We start from the raw sequence: 25224 nt of genomic DNA on the forward strand, positions 1-25224 counted from the left end.
AAAGAAAGAAAGAGAGAAAGAAAGAAAGAAAGAAAGAAAGAAAGAGAGAAAGAGAGAAAGAAGAAAGAAAGAAAAAGAAACAGAGATGGGGGCTGTCAGGCTGGTCCTCCCTCCTCATCCTACCCCCAACCCGGGCAGGGAGTGAGCTCAGCAGGGAAAGAAACCCAGGTGAGCCCTAGGTCAGTACAGCTGGAGACTCCAACCTATGGCACAGACGATGCCCTGGGGAGTGATGCTCTGCCTAAGCTCACACACCACTTTGGGTGGACACCAGGGCTCTGCTCTGCACAATGCCGTTTGTGCATGTGACTCAAGAGACATGGGAATGGCATCCCCCCTTCCTAGAGGTAAATGTAGGGGTCCTGCCTCACATGGTTGGTCAGACATTCAGGATTTCTTGAGTGTGGCAGTGGATTTTCCAAGTGGCCCTTGAAGCTTAAACTCCAGGGCCCCTCACTGGTCCCCAGACTATGGGCTTAAGGGCTTTGGACCTGGCCCTGCCCCAACAGCTGAGAGGGTGCTCAGAGGGGTGGGAAGCAGTGACTGGGAGGTCAGGACTGGCTCTGCGGGGCGGCCCTGAGTGAGGGGAACAGCAGGGCAAAGGCCCAGGGCCTGTTGGAGGCTCAGGTTGGGAAGGCCTGTGTGCCCAGAGCTCTGGTTGGTAGGAGGGACTGGAGCTCCTTTCAAAGGTAGTGGGGAGTCAGGAGCAGTTTTAGGCAACAGACTTAGGTAAACTGACTTAGAGTTGAATACCTGTCTACACAGTCTGGTCTCACACCACCGTCTCTTGGTGTTATGTATACCCATCCCGTAGGTCCTCAATATCCCTTTTCACACAAGCCAGTCACCGTCCTGCCTGAGGGCTTTTGCACAGGTTGTGCCGTCTGCCAGACACTCCTGCAGATGTCCATATGACACTGTCCCTCCCCTCCTCCAGGACTTCCCTCAGATGTCACCTCCTCCTCAAGGCCTGCAAATGTCACACCCCACACCTTACCGCTTTCCTGGCCTTGAATGGTTGTGTAGCACTTAGCAACTTTTAAAGGATGATGTATCTACTGAACGTAAGGTTTGCACTGTTGGTCATCTGTCTCCTCTGCTTGACTGTCAGCTCTGCCAGAGAGAGGTGGCCCGTTAGGTTCCCCCTGAGTCCCAGCCCCTGAACAGATGTTTATAAATATTTTTGGAAGGCATGAATGAGTGAGTGCATTCAGTGCAAAGAATACTTTGCCCTGGCAAGTACTGAGAGTGAGTGGAAGAGATGGGGAGGCTGGTGGCAGCCTGGCCCAAGGTGGAGCCTGCAGTTTGGGGAGAAGTTGCCAGGACTTGAGGACAAGACTCCCAAGTCCCAGAGTCCTCTGACTCACAGGTCACCTCCAGGTCCCTTGGAAGCAATTTCAGGTCTGCCTCTCCCACTGCCAGGCATGGTGGGTTCTCAGGCTTGTACTCAGTTCACTTACCCACTCTCAGCAGGGCAGGCCCCAGGGTCCTGGCAGCCTGCCCAGACTGACATCTTCCTGGGGCGAGCATAAAAGATCCCCCTTCATCGGGAACACACATCTGCTGGGAGCAGGGTGGGGGGAGACAGGCTGGCACTGCCAACTCTACCCAACCTCTCACTGCCTCTGGACAGACAGCAGCCCTGCCTGCCTGCCTGCCCATCTGGCTGAGGGCACCACAGAGGTGGTCCCTGGGCCAGGCCCACCTGGTGAAGGAGCGGGAATTCCTAGGGCTCAGAACAGCCTGATGGGGGCGGGGGTGCTGAGAGATGGCCTTACTCAGCTCATCCATGTCCACATGGGCCCATTTCAATCACTGTGGAGCACCTACTATGTGCAGGAACAAGTCACGTCTCCACCTTCATGGCCTGACATGCTGATGGGTGGAGGCACCCAGTACAACATCAGGGTGAAAAGTGCCATGAAGGTTGGAGGATCCCAGGAGGACTCCTGTGTCCTAGGCTGGGATGTTCCACTCCTGAGACCCCTCCTCTTCTCTCTTCCCTCTTTCTCTCCTTTGTGCCCAATTCTGTCTCCATCACCCTTCTCTCAAGAAATGTTCCCCCACTCTCTGGTTCAGCTGTGGGGGAAAGTGGGGAGGGGGCATAGGGACAAAGTCTTGGACCTGTGCCCCATGTCATCTAACACCAACCTTGCTCCAGCCTCAGAAACAGAACCTCAAGAGTCTTCTCAGAGTTGAGGCAGAGAAATTGGGCAGCGTGGTGGGGCATCTGATGGGAAGGGACAGCAGGCTCTGGGATCCCCTGGCCTCCCGGACATTACCCACATTTAAAGCCCAGCAGCCTTATAGGAGACCCAGGCCCCCACTGTGGTTTAGGGCGCCATTGGAGAGTGTGGGTCGTTATCAGCCTTAGGTGGCTCTTCCTGTCAGCCTAAGTTTCCTTATATGCAGGAGAGGGGCGACTGTGGGACGGGCGATATTAACCCCACTTTGCCCCTCCCCACGTAACACATTCCCACTTGAGGGTTTTGTCAAAGGCCCTCAAGGGCCCTTGAACAAGCCAAGGGCTCCTGTGGCTTTAAAACCAACCTTTTATTATGAAATCCTCAAACCCGTGGAAAGGAAAGAGGTTACCACGGGAACGCCCCCACTTCTCTGTCCCACCAGCACGGTTACCACCCCGCCAGGAGCAATGGACAGAGGCGGACCCAAGGCCCCATGCCAAGTCAAGGTCGCGCGCAAAGGCTCCGGCCCCGCGACTGAGCTCGGTGACCTTGGGCGCGTCCTTTCGTTTCGCGGGCCTTCGTTGCCACTTCTGGGGAGAGGCCTAAGCGGATCTCTCAGGTCTTGGGCCGCGTGACCTTGGACTGTCCCCGACCCCGCAGGCTCAGTTTCCCGGTCGCGAAGCCAGAGCAAGCCGCGCAGAGGGCGCAGGCAGAGGCGGGACTGCCGCCCCTGCCCAGCCCCAGCGAACCAGGCTCCGCCCCACGCGGCTCCGCCCCGCCCCGCCCCCGCCTCCCCCGCCTCCCTCGGGCTCCGGCCAGCGGCGGCGGCGGCGGCTCCGCTCCGCACTGCCCGGCGCCTCCTCACCATGGACGCGCGCGGGGGCGGCGGGCGGCCCGGGGAGAGCCCGGGCGCGACCCCCACTCCGGGGCCGCCGCCGCCACTGCCACCCGCGCCCCCACAGCAGCAGCAGCCGCCGCCGCCGCCGCCGCCTCCCGCGCCCCCTCCTGGCTCCGGGCCCGCGCCCCTCCAGCAGCCTCCCCGTACTGAGGCGGCGCCCCCGGAGGCGGCGGACGAGGGCGGCCCTCGGGCCCGGCTCCGAAGCCGCGACAGCTCTTGCGGCCGTCCGGGCACTCCGGGTGCTGCGAGCACGGCCAAGGGCAGCCCGAACGGTGAGTGCGGGCGCGGCGAGCCGCAGTGCAGCCCCGCGGGGCCCGAGGGCCCGGCGCGGGGGCCCAAGGTGTCGTTCTCATGCCGCGGGGCAGCCGCGGGCCCCGGGTCGGGCCCGGCCCCGGGGCCCGGCTCGGCAGACGAGGCGTGCAGCGAGGAGGCGGGCCCGGCAGGAGAGCCTCGCGGCAGCCAGGCCAGCTTCATGCAGCGCCAGTTCGGCGCGCTCCTGCAGCCGGGCGTCAACAAGTTCTCGCTGCGGATGTTTGGCAGTCAGAAGGCCGTGGAGCGCGAGCAGGAGCGCGTCAAGTCGGCCGGGGCCTGGATCATCCACCCGTACAGTGACTTCAGGTACGGTTACCGGGAGGGACGGGCCGGCGCGGAGGGGTCACAGCGAGCGGTTGCGCGGGGACCGTCCTTGGAGCGCCTCGCGGAGGTCTGAGCAGTGCGCCCCGCAGGTGACCTCGGGGCCCCTGGGTGACCTCGGGAGCGTCCGGGAACCGCCTGGAATGACCTGGGTGTGCGAGGCTCCGCCCTTGGAGGGGCACTGGGAGGCTCGCGCAGACTCCTGCCGTAACCCTGGCGCTCCCCCACGCACCCAGACATCCCCCGCCCTGCCGGGAGGGCGCACATCACGGACCACAGGACCAGGGTCTGAGCGCGGAGGGACGGAGAGGACGAATAGAGGGGAACGTGGGTGCTGGGGACGCGGCGAAGCGGAAGGAAGGAGGAAGGAAGTGCGCCCGGGAAGGAGGCGCCCTGGAAAGTCTGGCAGATAAAGGGTTAAGCAGACACGGCCCGCTTCCACGATTTCTACCTGCGCTCCACGCCACAGGGAGGCGCGTCCCTTCCCCGAGGCTGGATACTGCGTGAGGAGGGAGCGCTTAGCATCTCGGGGTCCCCGGGCAGGCTGTGTCCTGTGAGCCTCATCAGTCTCAGCTGCTGTGCACATGTGTCAGTGGGTGTGTAGATTTGGGTAGAAATTAAACCGGTTGATTGATGCGTGGAAAGGCGCAGAGTGAGGCCGAGCGCAGGGTCACCACCGTACCCTCACTGCTCCTTCTGCAGCCAAGAGGAAGCTTAGGGCCACCCAGCAAGACCTGTATTATTGCCCTTCTTGTTCCTGGGAGAGCGCTCTGTGGCTTGTGAGTGTGGACAGTGCACATCACTGCAGATCGTGTGTGCGATCACGAGCATGTGACTGCGAGGAGCGGGGGTCCTGGGGGCGTGGGAGGAGTAACAGGGAGGAGCGTGTTCCTAGGGGTGTGCCTGCGTGGTGAGTCGCTGATATGTGATAGAGGAAGATAGAGTGTGTGCGCGTGTGCCCGGATGGGTGTGCACAGGTGGGAAGTGTTTGTAAATTATGTGCACGATATATATGAGGTTTTGTGTACGTGAGTGGGGTCCATGTGGGACGCATCCATGCCGCCTAGGCCCTGCTCTCAGGGCGGGCGTGATTTCAGCACCACGGACAGCATCCCAGCCGCAGCTCTGCGTCCGCTAGATCTCGCAGCGCAGAGGTTCTCCCTCCCCAGCCCTCCCCACCCACCCATCTTCCACTGCCGTGTCCGGGGTCTCCACTTGACAGATGGGGAAAGTGAGACTCGGGGATACACAAGTCCGAGACTAGGCTCGAAGAAAGTCCTGGATTTCAATTCGTCACCCCTCAGACCTTCCCTGGGAGGTGAATGCAACCTTGATCAGTGACTTGAGTTTTGAGAAAGGCCGGGGAGGAGGGGGAGAGCACCGAGGGGCAACCAGTATGGGATGCATCTGAATGGTCCCGACCTGCGTGGGTGTTCAGCATGCCTGTGTAGATGGTACAAGCTGGGAGAGCCTGGGTCTTGGCTGTGAAGGGTCATGTTCCAGTGTGTCAAACAGGGAGCTGGTGCTGTCTGCCTGGGAAGGTACATGGGGGACATGGTGGTCAGGGGGAGATGGCTGCAGAAAGTGACTATCCCCCCATTCCCTCCAGCACGTGGGTGGCCCTAGGCTCCCCCTTCCTTAGAGTGGGGCTTGGCTGCGGGGTGCTGGGAGGAGCAGTTGGCCTCCCCATCCTGTGCCCCTTGAGCACAGTTGCCTGTGGGATCCTGGGCAGGCCATAAGGTCTGGGCTGGTCAGATAAATTGTAAAGTTGGATGAGTAGGGGGGGTGGCCTGTAGCTGGGACTAGAGGAGCAACAGTCAAACGGAAAAACTTGAGCTGTTGCCAAGCTGGGATGTAGCAGGACCTCCACAACCCCCATGCTTTGGGAACTGTGCCCCTTCTAGACCCTTCTGATTCAAGATGGAGACAGACCTCAAGCATGTGACCAAAGCAATGTTTCCTGAGCACTCCCTGAGCCAGGTGCTATTGGAGCACCTTGCAAATATTGATTCAATCCTCATGTCCACTGTGTGGTAGGTGCTGCAGCTGCCTGCATTTTACACTCGAGAAAGGTGGGGCACAGAGAGGTAAAGTCACTTGCTCAAAGCCACACAGCTAGCCAGGGGGAGATCAGACATTCACACCTGGGCCAGATGGCCCCTGTCTCCATGTCCTTGACTTCTGGGCAGTATGGCCTCTGGCCACATCCTGTACAGGCCAAGAGTACATGGGAGGAAAAGGCATTTCAAGGGGTGTTCAAGATATTGGGGGCACCCAAAGGTGTGCCGTGGGTTTTCTCTAAGTTTGCATATGTGCGTTTTATAAAAACCTGTCACAGAACAGTGGGGAGGGGCCTGTCTGGCCCACTTTTCCACTGTTGCTTCCTTATGTCCTCAACACCCACGATGCAGACACCATCCCCGTGGGTGTCCATGACCACACACTGTTCCAGTTAAAGAGGGAAAGTGGGGTGGTGAGGTGGAGGCTACTGCCCAGCCCCCAAGGTCCCCACCTAGTGCCACGGGGTCTCCACTTCTTTGAGCTATGACTTTGTTGCTCGCCAGTGGGGCCCATCCATGCACACAGGCCTGAGACTTGCCTGGCATTGAGAGCAGGACAAATACTGCGAAGTGCACTAGAACGGCCCTGTCTGTGCCTTGTTCTGCAAGGGCTGCTGTGGAGCATCCAGGGAGGGGGGTATTTTGCAGAGTTCTGCAGGAGGGAGATGACCCAGCTGAGACCTTACTGTGGAGGGTGTCTGCTGCAAGCCTCTGTGCCGCCTTGAGTCCTCTCTGGCACTACCTGCTCGGTTTGTCCAAATGTGATGTGGTGTGAGGGGAAGTGGGTATCTGGCTTTCACAGCTGTGCCAGCATCTCTCCAGGCCTCAAATCTCACACCTCTCTCCTCTCCTTCCTGCAGTGACAGCCTTGGTACAAGCTGGTCCCCCTGCCACATGTGTCCTCACCCCAGTGTTTCTGATTTTCAGCTCCCAGTTCACAAGCTGTTTCCCCCAGAACCTTGTTCAGCACAAGCACCCTGCTGTTTCCTACCTCTTTTGTGTCTGCTGCTCAGATGCTTGGAAGCTGCCTTTTTGCTGGTGTTGCCTACTTGTCCCTCAGCCTCACTGCCATGGACATGAGGGTCTGTAGAGCTCCCTGTACTAGTGGGTGCCCAGGATGTCTCTGAACCCACTGAGGGACACACTTGGGTGCTGAGCAGGTCTAGGGGAGCTCTGGCCTGGGGCCGGAGTCCTCATCTCCCTAGAGAGAGTTTGGGCAAGTGGCTTCCTTGCTGCCTTTCATCCTATTCTTAAGTCCACCTGTCTCTGAGGTCTGACTTGAGTCTTTCCTGCTGCTGCTGAGTTTCAGTTCAGTGTTTCTGAACTGTCTACTGCTGGAGGGCCTGGCATGAGAGGAAGGAGATTAATTGCCCCTTTCCTGGCCCTCAAAGGACTTTCTACAAAGCCAGGGGATGCTGCCTTGTTTCTGCATCACCCTCTCCGGGGTTCCCCAGAATGCGGTGGTAGAGGAGGCTGGCCTGAAGAACCCCACAGGACTAGAGGCCCCTATCCCTTGCCCACAATGGTCCAGAGGATCAGTGAGAGATGAGGATGCGGGGCTCTCTGCAAGTCCCTATATTAGCTCAGAAAAATAAACCCCACATTGGCCCTGGCCGGTGTAGTTCAGTGGATTGGATTGAGTGGGAGCTGCGAACCAAAGGGTTGCAGATTTGACTCCCAGTCAGGGCACATGCCTGGGTTGTGGGCCAGGTTCCCATTGGGGGCCACATGAGAGGCAACCACACATCGATGTTTCTCTCTCTCTTTTTCTCCCTCCCTTCCCCTCTCTAAAAATAAATAAATAAAAATCTTTTTAAAATAAAAAAATAAGCCCCACATTATCCAGAATTGGGGGGTAAGGGTTTCCCTGGCTCCAGACAACTATGAAGGCACTCAAAGTAGGGGGTCAGTGGAAAAACCCATTTCCTAGGTGGAAGGACTGAGGTCCGGGCCACCCTGAGCTGGGAGGAAGTGAGCTCCATGGCCCTTATGACAGGATCAGGGCTGGGGCTGGCCAAAGCTTCTTCTCGCTCCAGGGCCTTCAGCTAGAATTTCAGGTCTCTGATCCCTGAGTTCTCTTCTTTAAAAATCTCAAATCCCCAAGCCTCCGTAAGGAGATGCTCTCGGGGTGGGGGTCCCTTCCTCAGCCACTTGCTTGTTCAGACCAGACCCTGCTACACTTTCCCCCATCAGCATATCCACCCCAAATCCAGCTGGCACAGGTCCCCCCATCTCCTAGATGCCTCCCTCTGCCCACTTCCTGACCTCTGGCTGCCAGCAGGGCATCTCAAGGTACACACATATCCCCATTTCCCATCACATAAAACCTCCCCTTGCCAGAGCCCCAAGACCCTGCAGAGCCCAGCTCCTGACCCCTCCCATCATCTCCTCTCACTTCCCTTACTCCTCCTGCTCCAGCCCCAGGCCACCCAGCCAACCTTGAAAGGGGAAACCCTACTGCAGCCACAGGACCCTTGCACTTGCTGCTCCCTCTGCTGGGGTGCAAGGCCTCCCACACTCCACCAAGGGACTCCTTCTCCACTGTCCATTCAAGTGCCACCACCTTTAAGAAGCCCTCCCTGACCACTCTGGCTGAGGTAGCAGCTCTGAGGTCCCCCTTTCATGTATCTGTTTGTGTGGAGCACCTGGCTCCTCCCTGGGGCTCTGAGGGAGGGCAAGTCTGTCTGGTCACTGAGGGTCACAGGGCCTGGCACGCCATCAGCCCCACAGGCTGCCCTGGCATGGGATGAACTGGGAATCCAGCATCTTCCCCAACAGGAATCTCCCTTTCCTAATCCCTGACACTCGCCTCTCTGTAACTCTACATCCATCCGAGGGCTCAGGCCCATAATCCTCCATCCCCCGATTACCCTTAATCACTGACCTGGCCCCTAATCCCTCAGATTTGCCAGATCTGTAATTCTGTGGCTTCTGGCTTCTCACATGCTGCGGGTGGGTCGGGGGGGGCGGGGGAGCTGGGAGTCAGCTCCTTGTTCACCATGTCCCAGACCAGCAGCCGTGAGGCCTCAGCCGAGCTCCTGCTGGCAAGTCTGGCCACCTGGGTCCTGTCACTTAACACTTGCTGTGCTCTGGTCTCTCTGTCCAAGCCAAGAGAATAGCTGGGAATCAGCTAGAGGAGGACTGAGCTCATGGTGGTGGTGGACATGAGGGCCCCACTGAGGTCACCAGCCTGTGTAGGTGCCCCGGGAGAGGGTTCCAGGCTCTCTCCCGTCTACAGGGCACTGGAGCCAAGAAGCCCAGGCCTGGGGGCCAGGGGTCATTGCTGCTGAGCCCTCCACTCCCTGAGACACCCTGTCCTTGTCCCTGAGTCTTTCTGGCCTGCTTTTCTCTCTCCATGAACAAGGTGTGAACTGTCCAGTCCAGCCTCTCCCCTCCTGGATGGAGCATCCAGGGTCTGGGTGGAGTAAGGGCCCCACTGTTATTTGTCAGGGAAGATTTTATAGCACACAATGTAATTGTGGTCATCGAAGGCGCTGGGTAGTTGAGGGCTGACCATGTGCCAGCCCCTGCTGGCAGCCTGACGATGCCCCAGTAGTCCCTGTGTCCTGGTGGTCCCTGGGCTGCCGGGATTGGGTGATGAGGCATTGGAGCTCAGAGAAGAACTATTAGCCCCACACTATACAGCCTAAGGGGGTGGGCAGGGGAAGGAAAAAGTAGGGGTGCTGGTGCAGATACCTTGGATGCTTCTGCTCTCCACCCACTTCCTCCACCCAGTTTTGCCTTGGACATGAGACTGGCTAGAGAAGATAAGGGTCAAGGGCCCAGGGCAGTTTGGTGGCATCCTAGTTGGAGCAAGTGCGATATCCTATGCATGGCACTGGGTCGTCCTGCCCATCATCCCGTCCTCGGTCCCCTGCCCTCTGCTCCAATGCTCCATAAGCTCGGGGGACGTCACCCAGTGGAAAGACAGTACACAGTGTGTGAGAGGGCTGGGGCTCAGGGCCTGTGGGGGGAGCTCCCAGACAGCAGGTCAGGAGACTGAGGACAGGCCCTGGGGGTGGCCCGCCTGGGTCTCAGTTCCTTGCCCCAACTTCCTGGCTGAGCCACCTCTCTGGTCTGTCAGTAGGGCGTTGTGGTCCCTGTCCCCACTCCTACCCCAAGAATAAAAGGAGAGAATATCTGCAGATCACCTGTCAAGGATGCCCTTGTTGCAGGGTGTGCGTGTGGAGCGACTGAGGAGAAAAAGAATGAAAACTCATGGACTTGGACAACAGTGTGGGGATTGCCGGGGGTGGGGATAGAGGAGGGTATGGGGGGGGATAAATGACAATGGAAGGAGACTTGACCTGGGGTGGTGAACACACAGTACAGTGTACAGATGATGTGTTGTGGAGCTGTGCGCCTGAAAATTATAATCCTGTTAACCAGTGTCACCCCAATAAATTCAATAACAAGCAGAGTAAAGAAGGGTGTCCTCATGCTCTAGGGCCATTTAGGTCGTTTCTAGGCCCTGGTGGTTTCTAGACCCCCTGGCCTTCTCAGTCACTCTCGCTTGCCATGTACGAGGATGTGTGCCCTAAAATGGGGGCACAGGTCTCATTCCAGAGAGGGTGGGGCGGGATTAGGAGCTCTGTAGTGAATGCTCTGGGTACGGGAAGCAGGGACTGGAGGCAGCAGCCGGTGGGGGTGGGGGCCTCAGGTCCATTGGGTGCTGGGCCCTGGGCTCTCAAGGGTGAGTAGATGCCCCAGAGTGGGGGCCTGAGCCCCACACCTTATCTAGATTCCGGCAAGAGACAGTCTGGAATTCCTAGCAGTCATTTGATTTTGCCCTGAACACCCACCCCCAGAGCCCTTTCAGTTCTCTCAAGGTCTTCATCCCCACCCCAGGCAGGTTTGTCCAGGGCTCTCCCATAGGACTGGTCCCCTCCCCATCATGGCCGGAGTCCCCATGTCCGTGTCCACTTAGAGGAAGTTCCATCAAAGGTGGGTGAGACAGTGCCTGGGAAGACCCTCAAAGGCTGCCACTCCCTGGGCTCCTCCTGGATGGATAGAAGAGACTGAGGTTCCCCAGGGCTGGAAGGACTTGCCCAAAGTCATGTCTGCCAGCGGGCAGGAGTACGTGTCTGCCAGGCCTGGCGGCTGCCACCAGTGTTAGACGTTGGGTTCCTTCCAGCCTTTGGCTCTCACAGGCCAAGCTATTGTGAATATGTTGGTGTAAATAACTTTTCAATTTTTTTCTCTTTCTCTTGGACAGTTTCCTTGAGACCAATTTCCTGGAGTGGAACACCAGCCGGCAGGCATGGTGTTAATAGCTCTCACAGTGCCATCAGGAAGGAGCCAATTTACAGCGGCTGCCGAAATAGGGAGCTTACCGCAGCCAAACCAGCACAGGCAGGGGCTTACAGCTGTTTATTATGTGTGCTAGTTTGGGCAAGTCCCCCCAGCCACTGGGAACCTCAGTCTCTTCTTTTGTCCATCCCAGAGGAGCCCAGGGAGTTACAGGCTTTGAGGGTCCCCCTAGGCAATGTCTCACCTGCATGGGATGGAACCTTCCCTGAGTGGACATGGGGACTCCAGCTGTGACGGGGAGCAGGGTGGTCCTACAGGAGAGCCCGGCACACACCTGCCCGGTGACTGAGGACCTGAGACACCTGAAAGGGTTGATGTGATCTGGGGGTGGGTGCTCTTTCCTCAGCATTAAAGGCAAAGTCAAGTAATTTTCTCTGTTTAAAGTTTGAGGACACCCTTTGCCTGAATCTAGACTGCAAGTGTGGGCTCAGACCCTGATCTGAGTTGTCTGCTTATCGCCGAGACCCCCAGGCTTCAGGGGTTTTTGTTTATAATGTTAACATATATATATAAAACATAAACTTTGGCCTTTACTCTTTAAAAGTGTACAATTGAGTACAATCACAATGTGCTTTGTGCCCATCACCCCATCCGCATCCAGAATGTTTTCATTTTCCAAAACAGAAACTCCTCGGCCCCTGGCAACCACAAACCCACTTCCTGTCTCTGTGGATGTGCCTGTTCCGGACATTTCATGTAATTGGAATCGCACGCTGTATGGTCTCGTGTCTGGCTTCTCTCACTGAGCACCATGTGTTCAAGGTCCACCCATGTTGTAGCGAGTGTCAGAGCTTCCCTCCTTTTCACGGCCGAGTGGTATTCCAGCGGGTGGAGGGATCACATTCACTCATCGGTGGACATGTGGGTTGCTCCCACCTTTTGGGTGCTGTGCGTTGTGATGCTGTGAGTATGGGGGCACCAGCACCTGTTGGAGTCCTCACTTTCAGTCCTCTGGGCGCGCACCTAAGCATGGGTTGCTGCATTGAATTGTGACGCAGTTTAACTTTTTGAGGAACTGACAGCTCTCCCTCAGAGTGGTTTTGATTCACATTTTCTTGATTGTTGCAGGGCTGCAATTTTCCCATGTGGCCTTTAACTGTTGCCATGTGTCCTCACGGGTACTTTACCCAGAACACCATGCCTGGCCATCAATAGGTATTCTTCGAATGGACAGGCCTTTTTCTGAGAGCACCTTCCGGGTGGAATTTAGGAATTGACTTAGGGGTCTGGTGTTTGGGAGTGGAAGGCACCTGTCATTACTTTTTTAGGCATGTGTATCACGTTAAATGTCTGTCCTGTTGCTCAGGTCACCCCCACAGTCTCAGCCCTCCCCGCTGGCCCCACCTGGCCCGAGCCTCTTTCTCCCTGCTGCCTCCCTGTGACCTGCAAGGGTGCTTCCCGAAATGACACTGTAGCCAGTGTCATGGACACCCTGCTGCTCAGGATGGAGGAGTTGGTGCCCTGCACCCCCAGATGTCAAGCTGCCATGTCTAGTTCCTGCCCTGAACTCTCCAGCACCTGTTGCCCCCACTGAACCTGCCACCCATGCTCCCCCCCCCCGAACTCCCCACCACCCTGGCTGCTCTCTGCTTGTCTCCTCCTTTCTTGTGCCTTGGACTGCACACTTATGCCAGGCACATTGGGTCTTTTTGGCCAAGGGAAACATTTAATCAAATTTGGAGTGACCTCTTAGGTTCTGTGAGGTCATGAAGGGAAGATTAGAACTGGGTCAGCAGTAGGGCCCAGGCTGGGGAGGCCAGCAAGCTGTGAGGTTCTGTCTGGAGGTAGGTGGGTGGACTTCCTGGAGGCAGAGTCCACAGTGGTCATGATCTGGGGCCAAAGTCTCGGATTGAATTTGTGGGAGGAGAGATCTGGGTTGTCCTCGAAGGCTCATGTGCACATTGGGGACACTTTCGTGGCAGAGTGTGGGGCATGGGCGAGGGCTCTGGGGCTGATGCCCACACCTCCCCCCAGGTTCTACTGGGACTTCACCATGCTGCTTTTCATGGTGGGAAACCTCATCATCATCCCAGTGGGCATCACCTTCTTCAAGGACGAGACCACGGCCCCATGGATTGTGTTTAACGTGGTCTCGGACACGTTCTTCCTCATGGACCTGGTGCTGAACTTCCGCACGGGCATTGTGATCGAGGACAACACGGAGATCATCCTGGACCCCGAGAAGATCAAGAAAAAATACCTGCGCACATGGTTCGTGGTGGACTTCGTGTCCTCCATTCCTGTGGACTATATCTTCCTCATCGTGGAGAAAGGCATCGACTCCGAGGTCTACAAGACAGCACGAGCTCTGCGCATTGTGCGCTTCACCAAGATCCTCAGCCTGCTGCGGCTGCTTCGCCTGTCCCGTCTCATCCGCTACATTCACCAGTGGGAGGAGGTGAGGGTGCAAAAGGGGCTGCATGGGTGGGGCCTAAGGACACTGTGGGAGGAGCCATTGCTGCAGGGGTGGGGCTTGAGGGGGGCTGTGGACCGTCATGGATGCAGGGGCGGGGCTGTGAGGATAACGGGACCAACGATGCTGGGGCCGTGATGGGAGACTCAGGGTGGGGTTTTGAGGGCCCAGAGGCTGGACCACAAGGAGAAGGCAGGCGGCTACAGATACAGGAGAGAGGCTCCTGAGAGGGCTCCGGGTGGGGTCACAAAGGCTGCAGTGAAGGGCCTGTATCATAGGGAACAGAACTTGGACTTGCTGTGGGGCAGAGCGGTGACGTGGGCTCATGGAGAACACAGCGCCCCTTTCCTTCATTCTGCCCTGTAAGAGGAATCCACAACTTCATTGGCAGTAGGGAAACTGAGGCTCAGGAAAGTGAATTCATAACCCTGTCCCTCAAGTCAGGACCACCTCTGGACTGCCCATGCCCAGCGATGTCACCCCCAGTTTCCAGAACAGCGACAAGGCTCTAAGGGGGGAAGCAGGCGGGGACAGGGCTGTAGGAAGAGACAATGGTCTTGGGAGACGGGAGCAGGGGGCGGGGTGGTTATCCGGGGCACCAAACTGGGCAGGGGCCATGTGGCCTGGTTCAGGACATTTCATTAGCCGGAAAGGTAGCAGGGCCTCGGAGGAGTGGGGGACGCTGGGAAGGGATTTGGGTCCCGCTGGAGGGGGCGGGGCTCCTTTTTTACCTCACGTGCCTGCCACGCCCCAGATTTTCCACATGACCTACGACCTGGCCAGTGCGGTCATGCGCATCTGCAACCTCATCAGCATGATGCTGCTGCTGTGCCACTGGGACGGCTGCCTGCAGTTCCTGGTGCCCATGCTGCAAGACTTCCCTCGCAACTGCTGGGTGTCGATCAACGGCATGGTGGTGAGCGCCCCGCCCTGTGCCACGCCCAGCCTACGCCCACCTGGGCTTCGCCCCACCTGGGCTGAGCTGTGTTCAGCTCAGTCCTAGGGTAGCGCCCCTCAGGGACCCTCAGCAGGCAGCTCCTTGATCATTGAAATGACTATGACGACTTTTATCACCCAGACATAGTATTATCTGCTTACAGGTGGTATTTTTTTTTTTTTTGCGATTGAGTCCACTTTCTTATGTAAATAACTTATTCAAAAAGACAAAGGGGAATGTGGTATCATGGCCTATAAGAGACAATCTGTGGAGACCCAGTCACCAGTTGCTACCTGGCTCAGATGCTGATGATTAAAAAAAGAGTCTTGGGTCCCTCTGGCTCATGTGGGGTTGGGATAAACTTAGAAATGGGCAGGAGCAGGGGTGGGGGGGAGGAGTGGAGAGAGGGGAGGGAAGGGGGAGGGGTGGGGAGGGGAGGGAAGGGAAGGGGGAGGGGTGGGGAGGGGAGGGAGTTGACAGGGCGAGAGGCAGTAAATGCAACATCCTCAGGCGCGCGCGTGGAGCCTGGCACAGCTGTCCGGCTGAGGCAGCTTATTGTCTAGCCGGACACCCAGGCATGCTGTCCTGTTTCCTGAATGGGGCCCCACTGCCTCCCTCCCCCAGCAGGGTCAACTGAGGACTGGGTTGTGGGGGGGGGGTCCTCCTGGCCCTGCCAGACGCCTCCACCCTCTGCCCCTCTGATTGGATTCTGGTGTCCTCAGCTCACTATCCCCAGGGTCCCTGGAACTTTCACATCCTCTTGGCCTTAGAGACACTCTGCCCCTCTGATTAGAGACTGCAAAAGGGTGGGAGCTCCTGAGCACCCAGAGCCAGGCTCTGGTCCTGCTGATCCTCAGTTTCTCCAGGAGTAAAGTGGACAGGCAGATCCCTGCCTCTGACTTGCCGTGCCTCTGACTTGCCGTGACGCGTGTACATATTAGTTCACCTGAGTCTTGGTTTCTCTTGGCTACCCTTGAACACGGGAAGCTCACCACCTCAGATGCCTGGGGGAGGACAAGCAGGTGGGGCCCTTGGGGGTCAAGGGGCTCCCTGGGGCTGTGAGCACCTGCCCATCTGCACACTGTGGCCTTGCAGAATCACTCGTGGAGCGAGCTCTACTCCTTTGCGCTCTTCAAGGCCATGAGCCACATGCTCTGCATCGGGTATGGTCGGCAGGCGCCTGAGAGCATGACTGACATCTGGCTGACGATGCTAAGTATGATTGTGGGAGCCACCTGCTATGCCATGTTCATCGGACATGCCACTGCCCTGATCCAGTCACTGGACTCCTCGAGGCGCCAGTACCAGGAAAAGGTCTGGGGGCACCTACCTTACCATTCCCCAGCTCCATGGCGGGGGAGGCGTGATGAGGACCCTAGAGGGAAGTTCTGGAGCCAGGAGGGGACACATGCCTAGGAAGGGGATAGGAGCCATGGCATCCAAACAGGGCAGGGCCAGTCCCTGTGTTGTCAGGGAGCTCCTCGGGGGATGGGGATGCAGGGGACCTCTCCAGGAGGTAAACTCATACCGGGGTTGCTGGGCTGGCTCCGGAAGGCACCGAGCAGGATCCCAGAGGACCGGGGTCACTCAAGGACAAGCTGGTCAGCCATGTCCATGGGGGATGCCTCTGGGGCATCAAGGATGTTTTGCCACTTGGACCTGGCCTCGGGGCTGGGGGAGTCTTCTTGGGGCTAATTCAAGGGCCGGGGGACCAGAAAGGGCTGAGGGAGAGTGGGCACTGGCCTTATGGGCTACCCCTTTGTGGAGTTTGCTCTTTGATGTCTCCCCGGTGCCTCGTTTTCCCTCTGTAAGGACCAAAGATGAGCTTGCTCCCCACCCCCATGCTGCCCTTGTTTGTCCTGAACTGCTGTTTGGTGGCCGACCCTGGCTGGGTAGCTGGGAGCACCCCCAGCAGTACTAACCCGGTCAGCTGGGTCAGCTGGGCCCAGTGCCAGGTGCACCGGCTGTCCGGAAGCCACAGCCTCACACCCAAACATGAGCTGGTGCTGCCACCCACCCACCATCACGGGTTCCGCTGAGCTCAGGGCAGCTGTGGCCGGGTGGGGCTGGGGCACCCCAGGGGTGCCATCCTGGGGACAGCCGGGCCTGGCACCCTTGCCTGGTGCCCACATTTCCTGGTTTATAGAAAGATCCTAGGGGAGGAGGGCTGGAGTCACAGACAGAGTTGGGAGCCTCTGAGACAGGAGTCCAGTATCTGTCAGGGATAGGGATGCCAGATACAATTCAGGATACAAGGAATAACTTGTGTTAGCAGAAGCATGTCCGCAGTATTGCACAGGATTTATTTACATTAAGCACGTTTGCCATTGATCTGAAGTTCAGATGTAACTGGGCGTGCTATTGTGGTTGTGGCTAAGCCTGGGAGCTGAGCAGCTACTGACCTGCCTGTACCTTGCCCCCTTACAGTACAAGCAGGTGGAGCAGTACATGTCCTTCCACAAGTTGCCTGCCGACTTCCGACAGAAAATCCACGACTACTACGAGCACCGCTACCAGGGCAAGATGTTCGATGAGGACAGCATCCTGGGCGAGCTCAACGGGCCCCTGCGGGAGGTGAGGCAGGCCATGGGACCCTCTGAGTTGGGTGGGGTTTGAGACAGCCCTGCTACCTGGCCCCCAGTTCCTGAAATGAGGAGGGGCTGGCCCAGGACTCAAGCTAGACTTGTACACAGCACCAGCTGCCCCTCCGTGAGCCTCTGTGTTCCGCACCCCCATGATGCCCCAGCCATCCTGAGTCCCCACACCCTCTGTGTGACTCCACGTGCCCTGTCTGGGGTCTGTGTGAGACAGAGGGTGGAGGCAGAGGAAGGGTGGAACTGGAGCCCGTCAGCCCAGGGTGGGTTGTCGGACCAATCCCAGCTCTGCCCCTCAGAGTGCCTGTGTGACACCGGACAAGGTTCCTGGGGCAGCCATGACGAATGTTCACACGCTGGATAGCTTAGAACAACAGGGATTTAGTTTCTCACGTTCTGAAGGCCAGACATCCAAGATCAAGGTGTCACAGGGCTGTGTTTCCTATGGAGGCTCCTTCCTGCCTCTTCTGGCTTCTGGTGTAGCCAGCAGTCACTGGTGTCCCTGGGCTTAGAGACGTGTTACCCTGATCTCTGCCTTTGTCTTCGCGTGGCCTGGCTGTCTTCCTGTGTATGTCCGTTCTCTTCTGATAAGGACACCAGTCATTGCATGTGGGCCCCCCTACTCCAGTGTGATCCCATCTTAACTAATGACATCTGCAAAGACCCTGGTCCAACACAAGGTCACATTCCCAGGGACCAGGGATTCAGGACTTCAACATTTCTGTTTTGGGAACATGATTCCACCCACAACACTCCCCAAGCAGTTATGGAGCAAGTCTGTGGGCCTGTGCTCTCCGGGAGTCCAGAGGGGAGAGCCTTGGGAAGGGCGGGAGTGGGGAGCTGACTGGTGAGAGGACATCTTCCTGAGGCAGTGTGAACCTGTGGGTCCCAGGTGGAGGACACAGACAGGAAAAGGCCCTGAGGAGGGAAAGGTGACATGCAGCCTGAGGAACGGGGAGGAGGGTGGGAAGGGAGGGGCCCTGTGCTCGGGCCGGGGACGCTGTGGGGTTGGGAAACCATTCACCCGCTTTGCCACCTAGAAAACAGGTGCTGTGGCAAATGTCATAGAGAGTGTTCAATTGTATTTGATACTTATTTTCATTCATCCATTCATTGATGGAATACACCTCACAGACCCTAACGCTCATGCAGTTCAGTGGGTTTGGGAATATTCAGAGTCGTGCAGCCACCATCTCTGTCTACTCACAGCGCCGCGGCAGCCCCAGGGGTCACCTGCACCCGTGAGCCATCGCTTCTCCCTCTTTCTTCCCAGCGCTGGCAGCCTCTGTTATATAGTCATTTAAATGTGTATGCAGTTCCAAAGTCAAGTTTTACAAACCACACATACCTAGAGGTTTTCCAGCTTCTATCCTGTGTTTCCACCAGTTCTCTCCTACTATATCCTTCCATTTTCTTTTTAAAATATTGGGTTGGCCAAAAAGTGTTTTTCTTTTTTCCCATAAGATGGCTCTAGTGGCACTTAGTTGTCTTTAACTTCATTTGAAACACTTTTGTTAGGTTGTATTGTGACAGCTGTCATATCAGCAGGCATTTAAAAAATAAAAATTGATGAATTTTTGTGTAGCCATTTTAACACTGAAGATGGAAGAAAATAAACAACATTTTTGGCATATATTTTACCTTTCAAGAAAGGCAAAAATGCAACGGGAAAAAAGATTTGTCCAGTGTATGGAGAAGGTGCTGTGACTGATGGAATGTGTCAAAAGTAGTTTGAAGTTTTGTGCTGGAGATTTCTTTCTGGATGATGCTCCACAGTCGGGTAGACCCGGTGAAGCTGATGCCGATCAAATGTAGACATTGACTGAAAACAATCAACGTCATACCATGCAGGAGCTAGCTGACATAGTCAAAATATCCAAATTAATAAAGTTATTAATGAAAGTAAAAATGTGCTTTTTATTTTACGGAAGAAACAAAATGAACTTTTTGGCCAGCCCCCAAACAAAGGCATGCCCAAAGCCATGCCCCGTGCTGGCCCTCCTCCCCTTTTCCTGCACCCCATGGGTGCAGCCCCAGGTGCTCTGTCTTGGCAGTTTTGCTTGTGCCTCTGCAGGAGGGACACCCAGCGCACCAGGCAGGGCAGAGGGCCAAGGGCCTGCACGCTCCTGCACACCCAGCAGCTCCCTGAGGGACACCTGTTCCCAGCTGGGGAACGTGCACCTGAACACACCGCCAGTGCGTCTGCAGGCAGCCTCAGGTGTACTGCCCGTCTGTGCTTTGGGGATGTTTTATCTGTGTTCCTCTGTCTGTGAACCATCCATAACTTTTGCTAGTTTTTCTCCGGAGCTCTTGGTCTTTTGGGGTTTTTGGTAGGAAGTGTTTGCCTGTGGAGGACTTCCAACTCTTTGACATACACATTTCTATCCCAATGGCCACTGGCCTTTTAACTTTGCTTACTTTGTTTTTCTTTCTTTTTTTCAACTTGGGGGATTTTTAGGCTGTGTACAGCAGGAGCTCTGTGTTTGCTTTCTGTATACAGTAGTCCACACTACTTGCCTGCTGTATGTAGCAGATGCATAATACATGCTTGTTGCACACACCCAGGTTATAGTAGAATTCACCCATGTTTCCTTCTAATGCTTCTATAGTTTCATTTATTTTTTTATCGCCATTCCCCACACCCTCCCCCTAGGCAATATCAGCTTGTTCTCAATGTCTGTAGTTCTGCTTCTACTTTGTTTTGTTTTTTGTTTTAGATTCCACATGTAAGTGAGGCAATACCATACTTATCTTTCTCTGCCTGACTTAGTCTACTTAGCATAGCATGCACAATACCGTACTACTCGACAGACATACATGTCTATCCACGTTGTTGCAAATGGCAAGATTTCACTCTTTCTTATTACTGAGTAATATTTCATGTATATATGTGCCTCTTCCATATCCATTCATCCATGAATGGATACCTAGGTTGTTTCCATTTGTTTTCCTTGGATAGATGCCCAGAAGTGAGGTTGCTAGGTTATATGGCAACTCTATTTTTAATTATTTGAGGAGCCTCTATGCTGTTTCTATAGTGGCCGCACCAGTCTGCATTTGTACCAGCACTGCACAAGGGTTCCCTTTTCTCCACATCCTTGCCAGCACTTGGATTTTGGTGTCTTTTCCATAATAGCCATTGTGACAAGTGTGAGGCGATGTCTCATTGTGATCTGAATTTGCGTTTCTCTGGTGTTTAGTGGTGTTGAGCTTCTTTTCACGTCTGTCGGCCGTCCACGTGTCCTCTTGGAAGAAACGTCTATTTACATCCTCTGATCGTTTGTTAAGTGGATTGTTTGGTTATTTATTTATTTATTCATTCATTCATTTACTTACTTATCTTTCAGTGTTAAGTTGCATGAGTTCCCTGCACGTTTTTTGTTTTGTTTCCTTTTTGTTGTTTTTCTTTTCTTTGTTTTCTTGTATATTTCGGATATCAATACCTCATTAGAGGTATCCTTTGTGAACATCTTTTCACCTTCATTAGGTCATCTTTTCATTGTGGGAGGTTTCCTTCGCTGTGCAAACACTGTAGCTTGATGTGGTCCCATTTATTTTCCTTTTGTTTCCCTTGCCCAAGGAGACATTACCCAAAAAGATATTGCTAAGACTGATGTCAAAGAGTGTATACTACCTGTTTTCCTCCAGGAATTTTATGGTTTCAGAATCTTATGTTTAAGTCTTTAATCCACTTTGAATTTACTTTTGTGCATGGTGTAAGCAAGTGGTCCAATTTCATTTCGTTTTTTGCATGCGTCTGCCCAGTTTTCCCAGCACTGCCCATTGAGGGGCCTGTCTTTATCCCACTGTATATTCTCTTCTCCTCTGTCTAAGATTAACTGACCACACGAGCAGGGATATATTTCTGGGCTCTCTATTCTGTTCCACTGCCCTGCGTGTCTGTTTTTAGGCCAGTACTGTGCTATCTTTAAAAAAAATTAAATGTTTTGGGGTAACATTGGCCTACAACATTATATAAATTTCAGGTGTACAACTTCATGACATCTGTATGCTCCACTGAGGGCTCACTACCTGAGGCTCACTAATGAGGTCTCCCTTCATTACCATATGTTTGTCCTCTTTGTCCTCCCCCACCCTCCTTCCCATCTGGTAACCACAATTCTGTTGTCTGTGTCAATGACTTTGTTTGCTTTGTTTGTTCATTTGTTGCCTTTTTGTTTTATAGCCCGTAAGGGGTGTTTTACACACAAGTGAAAACATATGGTTCTTGTCTGTGTCCATCTGACATATTGCATTTAGCATGACACTCCCAGGGTCCACCCGTGTTGTTGCAAATGGCCATATTTCATCCTTTTCATGCCTGCGTGGTATTCCATACCACATCTTTATCCCATCATCCATTGAAAGACACTTAGGTTGTTTCCATGCCTTGGCTATTGTGGATATGCTACAGTGAACATAGGCACACATATATCCTTATGACTAAGTATTTTCAAAATTTGGGGTTAGATACCCAGAATAACAATGGCTGGCCCATGTGGTAGCTCTCTTCCTAATTTTTGGAGGAAACTTCACACTATTTTCCTTAGTGGCTGTACCAGTTTACATTCCCACCAGCAGTGTGTGAGGGTTCCTTTTTCTCCACCTCCTTTCCAACACTCGTTATTTCTTGTCTTACTGAAAACAGCTGTTCTAACAGGCCTGCGGTGGTATCTCATTGTGGGTTTGATTTGCGTTTCTCTAATAGCTAATGAAGTTAAGTGAGCATCTTTTCATGTACCTTTGGCCATCTATATGTCTTCTTTGTATCTACTCAGGTCCTCTACCCATTTTTTAATTGGATTTTTAAAATTTTTTAAATTTCTTTTTTATTGATTATGCCATTACAGTTGTTCTATTCCCCCCTTCATTCCCCTCCACCCTACCCCCCATCTCCACCATTACCCCCCTTTAGTTTATGACCATGTGTCTCAAGTTCTTTAGAATCTATATTTCCCATACTATTCTTGCCCCCCCATAATTTTCTATCTACTGTCTATGCTACTTATTTTCTGTACCTTCTCTCCCCTTCTCCTCCTCCCACTCCCCTATTGCCAACCCTCCTTGAGATCTTCATTTCTTTGTTTCTCCTCCTGATCTAGCTGTCCTTTTAGTTTGCTTTTGTTTTAGGTGTGGTTGTTAATAACTGTGAGTTTGCTGTCCTTTCACTGTTCATGTTTCTTTAACTCTTTTTCTTAGATAAGTCCCTTTAACATTTCATATAATAAGGGCTTGGTGATGATGAACTCCTTGAATTTGATCTTATCTGAGAAGCACTTTATCTGTCCTTCCATTCTAAATGAAAGTTTTGCTGGATAGAGCAATCTTGGTTGTAGGTCTTTGGATTTCATGACTTGGAATACCTCTTTCTAGCCTCTTCTTGCCTGTAAGGTCTCTTTTGAGAAATCCGCTGACAGTCTGATAGGAACTCCTTTGTAGGTGACTGTCCCCTTAGCTCTTGCTGCTTCTAGGATTCTCTCCTTCATTTTAATCTTAGCTAATGTAATTATGATGTGCCTTGGTGTGTTTCTTCTTGGGTCCAACTTCTTTGGGACTCTCTGAGCTTCCTGGAAGTCTATTTCCTTTGCCAGATTGGGGAAATTCTCCTTTATTATTTGTTCAAATAAGTTTTCCACTGGTGGCTGTTCCTTTCCCCCTTCTGCTACCCCTATAATTCGGATGTTGGAGCGTTTAAAGATGTCCTGGAGGTTCCTAAGACTCTCCTCATTTCTTTGAATTCTTGCTTCTTGACTCTTTTCTGTTTGGCCATTATTTGCTTTCTTCTGGTCCACTCCATTGATTTGAGTCCCAGTTTCCTTTTCATCGTTATTGGTGTCCTGTGCAATTCCATTCATTTCAATTAGTTTCGCCTTCATATGTTTGTCTAATTTGTGGCTATAATCAACCAGTTCTGTGAGGATCCTGATTACCAGTGTTTTAAACTGTGCGTCTGAGAGTTTTGCTATTTCTTCATTGCTTAGATTTATAGGCTCTGGGGCTTTGAGATCGTCTTGAGCCATTTTTGGTCTGTTCGTGCCTGTTAAGTATGAGTAGGGGAGCCTTGGACTCTCAGGTCGCTGGGTTGTGACGCTGTATGTGGGGGCGTGGTCAGAGCTGGGAAATGGCGACCCCCTCTGCTGTTTCTCACCGCTGGGTGAGGAGCTGAGCCTAAAGTGGTTCACCCGGGCGGGGTCACTCAGAGTCGCTGGGTTATGACGCTGTATGTGGAGGCGGGGTCAGAGCGGGGAAATGGCGGTGTCCTGTGCTGCTGAGCACTGTGGGGCCTGCTCAGTCCCGTAGTCTCACCGCCCACTCCCTTGCTTGTCTATCTGCGCGGGAAAGCGCGACCACAGTGAACCCACAGCCCTCCTCCCTCGCTGTTTCCCCGCGGTCGCTCGCTGAGTCGCTTGCTAGGTCCAACCCTGCGCCTGGGTTCCGCGCTCCTGAGTCGTCTGACCGAGTTTTTCTGTGCAACCCCGCTCCGACAGCTGCTGGTTTCGCCCCTCTTACCGGTCAGGCTGAAGAATTTGTTGTTATCAGACTTCCAAAAAGTTCAATTTTCTGTGTTCTGGCTGTGTTTTCTGTTGCTAATATTTAGTTGTCTCTAAACTTGGTTGTGAGAGAAGGCACAGCGTTTCCACCTATGCCTTCATCTTGGCGGAAGTCGCCCTTTATCTGGATTGTTTTTTGATAAGGTGTATGAGTTTTTAAAAAACATATTTTAGATATTAGCCCCTTACTAGAGGTATCGTTTGCAAATGCCTTTTCCCATTTTGTTCATTCCTTTTTGTTTTGTTGATCATTTCTTTGGCTGTGCAGAGCTTTTAAGTTTGCTGTAGTCCTGTTCATTTATTTTTGCTTTTACTTGCCTTGCCTTTGGGGTTAAAAAAAAACAAAAAGTGAGACAAATGTCCATAAGTTTAGTGCATGTCTTTTCTTCTATATATTTTATTGTTTCAGGTCTTACATTCAAGTCGTGAATCTGCTTTGAGTTAATTTTTGTGTGCGGTGTCAGACTGCAGTCTGGCTTCTCTCTTCTGCATGCGGCATCCTGAAACTTTACTATGTTTATTTTTTAATAGTGTTTTAAAGTCTTTGGATTCTCTCTATATAGAATCATATATTCTATATGATGTCACTATTTGTCATCTGCAGATAGTGACAGTTCTGCTTCTCTGTTCCCACTCTGGAGGCTTTTTCTTTCTTTCTCTTGTCTGATTGCTCTGGCTAGGACTTCAGTTACCATGTTGAATAACAGTGGTGAGAGTCGGTACCCTTGCCTGGCTCCTGACTTTAAAGAAAAAGGTTCCAATTTTTCACTATTGAGTTTTTAGCTGAGAATTTGTTATGTATGGCCTCTCTTATGTTGAGGTACTTTCCTTAACACCCATTTTATTGAATGTTTTAATGATAAAAAGATGTTGTATCTTGTCAGATACTTTCTTTGTATATATCAAAGTGACCACATGGTTTTTATCCTTCATTTTATTAATGTATCACATTAATTGATTACAGATATTCAACCATGCTTGTCCCTGGTATAAATCCCACTGGTTGTCGTGTATGATTCTTTTAATGTATTGTTGAATTTGTTTTGCAACATTTTGCTGAGAATATTTACATCTATGCTCATCGATGATATTGGCCTATAATTTTATTTTATTTTATTTTTTAAAAATATTTTATTTATTTATCTTTAGAGGGGAAGGGAAGGAGAGAGGGAGAGAACTATCAATGTATGGTTGCCTCTCGTGGGTCCCCTGCTGGGAACTGGCCTGCAACCCAGGCATGTGCCCTGACTGGGAATTGAACCGCGATCATCTGATTCGCAGGCTCGGGCTCAATCCACTGAGCCACACCAGCCAGGGCTAATTTTATTTTTTGTAAGTTGTTCATATTTATCTTTTCAAAGAATAAAGTCTAAGTTTTACTGATCTTTTCTTTTTTTAAAATATATTTTGTTGATTATGCCATTACAGTTGTTCTATTCCCCCCCTTCATTCCCCTCCACCTTGCACACCCCCTCCCCCACCATTCCCCCCCTTTAGTTTATGTCCCCGTGTCTCAACTTCTTTAGATTCTATGTCTCCCCTACTATTCTTGCCCTCCCCCCATTTATTTTCTACCTACCATCTATGCTACTTATTTTCTTTTTTTTTAAATTTTTTTATTGATTATGCTGTTACAGTTGTT

General features: G+C 53.2%; 1 protein-coding gene across 2 annotated transcripts in view; it reads left to right on the forward strand.

Annotated features, from left to right (window-relative positions):
* Nucleotides 1–3011: 3011 nt before the first annotated feature.
* HCN2 (hyperpolarization activated cyclic nucleotide gated potassium and sodium channel 2) overlaps nucleotides 3012–25224 on the forward strand; it is a 34306-nt gene continuing 12093 nt past the window's right edge. Inside the window, exons 1-6 of one of the 2 annotated variants that reach the window (XM_053658423.1) lie at nucleotides 3012–3702; nucleotides 11712–11783; nucleotides 13062–13485; nucleotides 14255–14416; nucleotides 15533–15751; nucleotides 16865–17011. In XM_053658423.1, the coding sequence (XP_053514398.1) occupies nucleotides 3053–3702; nucleotides 11712–11783; nucleotides 13062–13485; nucleotides 14255–14416; nucleotides 15533–15751; nucleotides 16865–17011 (1674 nt within the window). In that variant the 5' untranslated portion in view covers nucleotides 3012–3052. The remainder of the gene's footprint in view (nucleotides 3703–11711; nucleotides 11784–13061; nucleotides 13486–14254; nucleotides 14417–15532; nucleotides 15752–16864; nucleotides 17012–25224) is intronic. The other variant, XM_037139072.2, reaches the window with a different exon arrangement.

This window comes from Artibeus jamaicensis, unplaced genomic scaffold, assembly GCF_021234435.1.
Source record: "Artibeus jamaicensis isolate MK-2021 breed Jamaican fruit bat unplaced genomic scaffold, CSHL_Jam_final scaffold_537, whole genome shotgun sequence".
Lineage (NCBI taxonomy): Eukaryota > Metazoa > Chordata > Mammalia > Chiroptera > Phyllostomidae > Artibeus > Artibeus jamaicensis.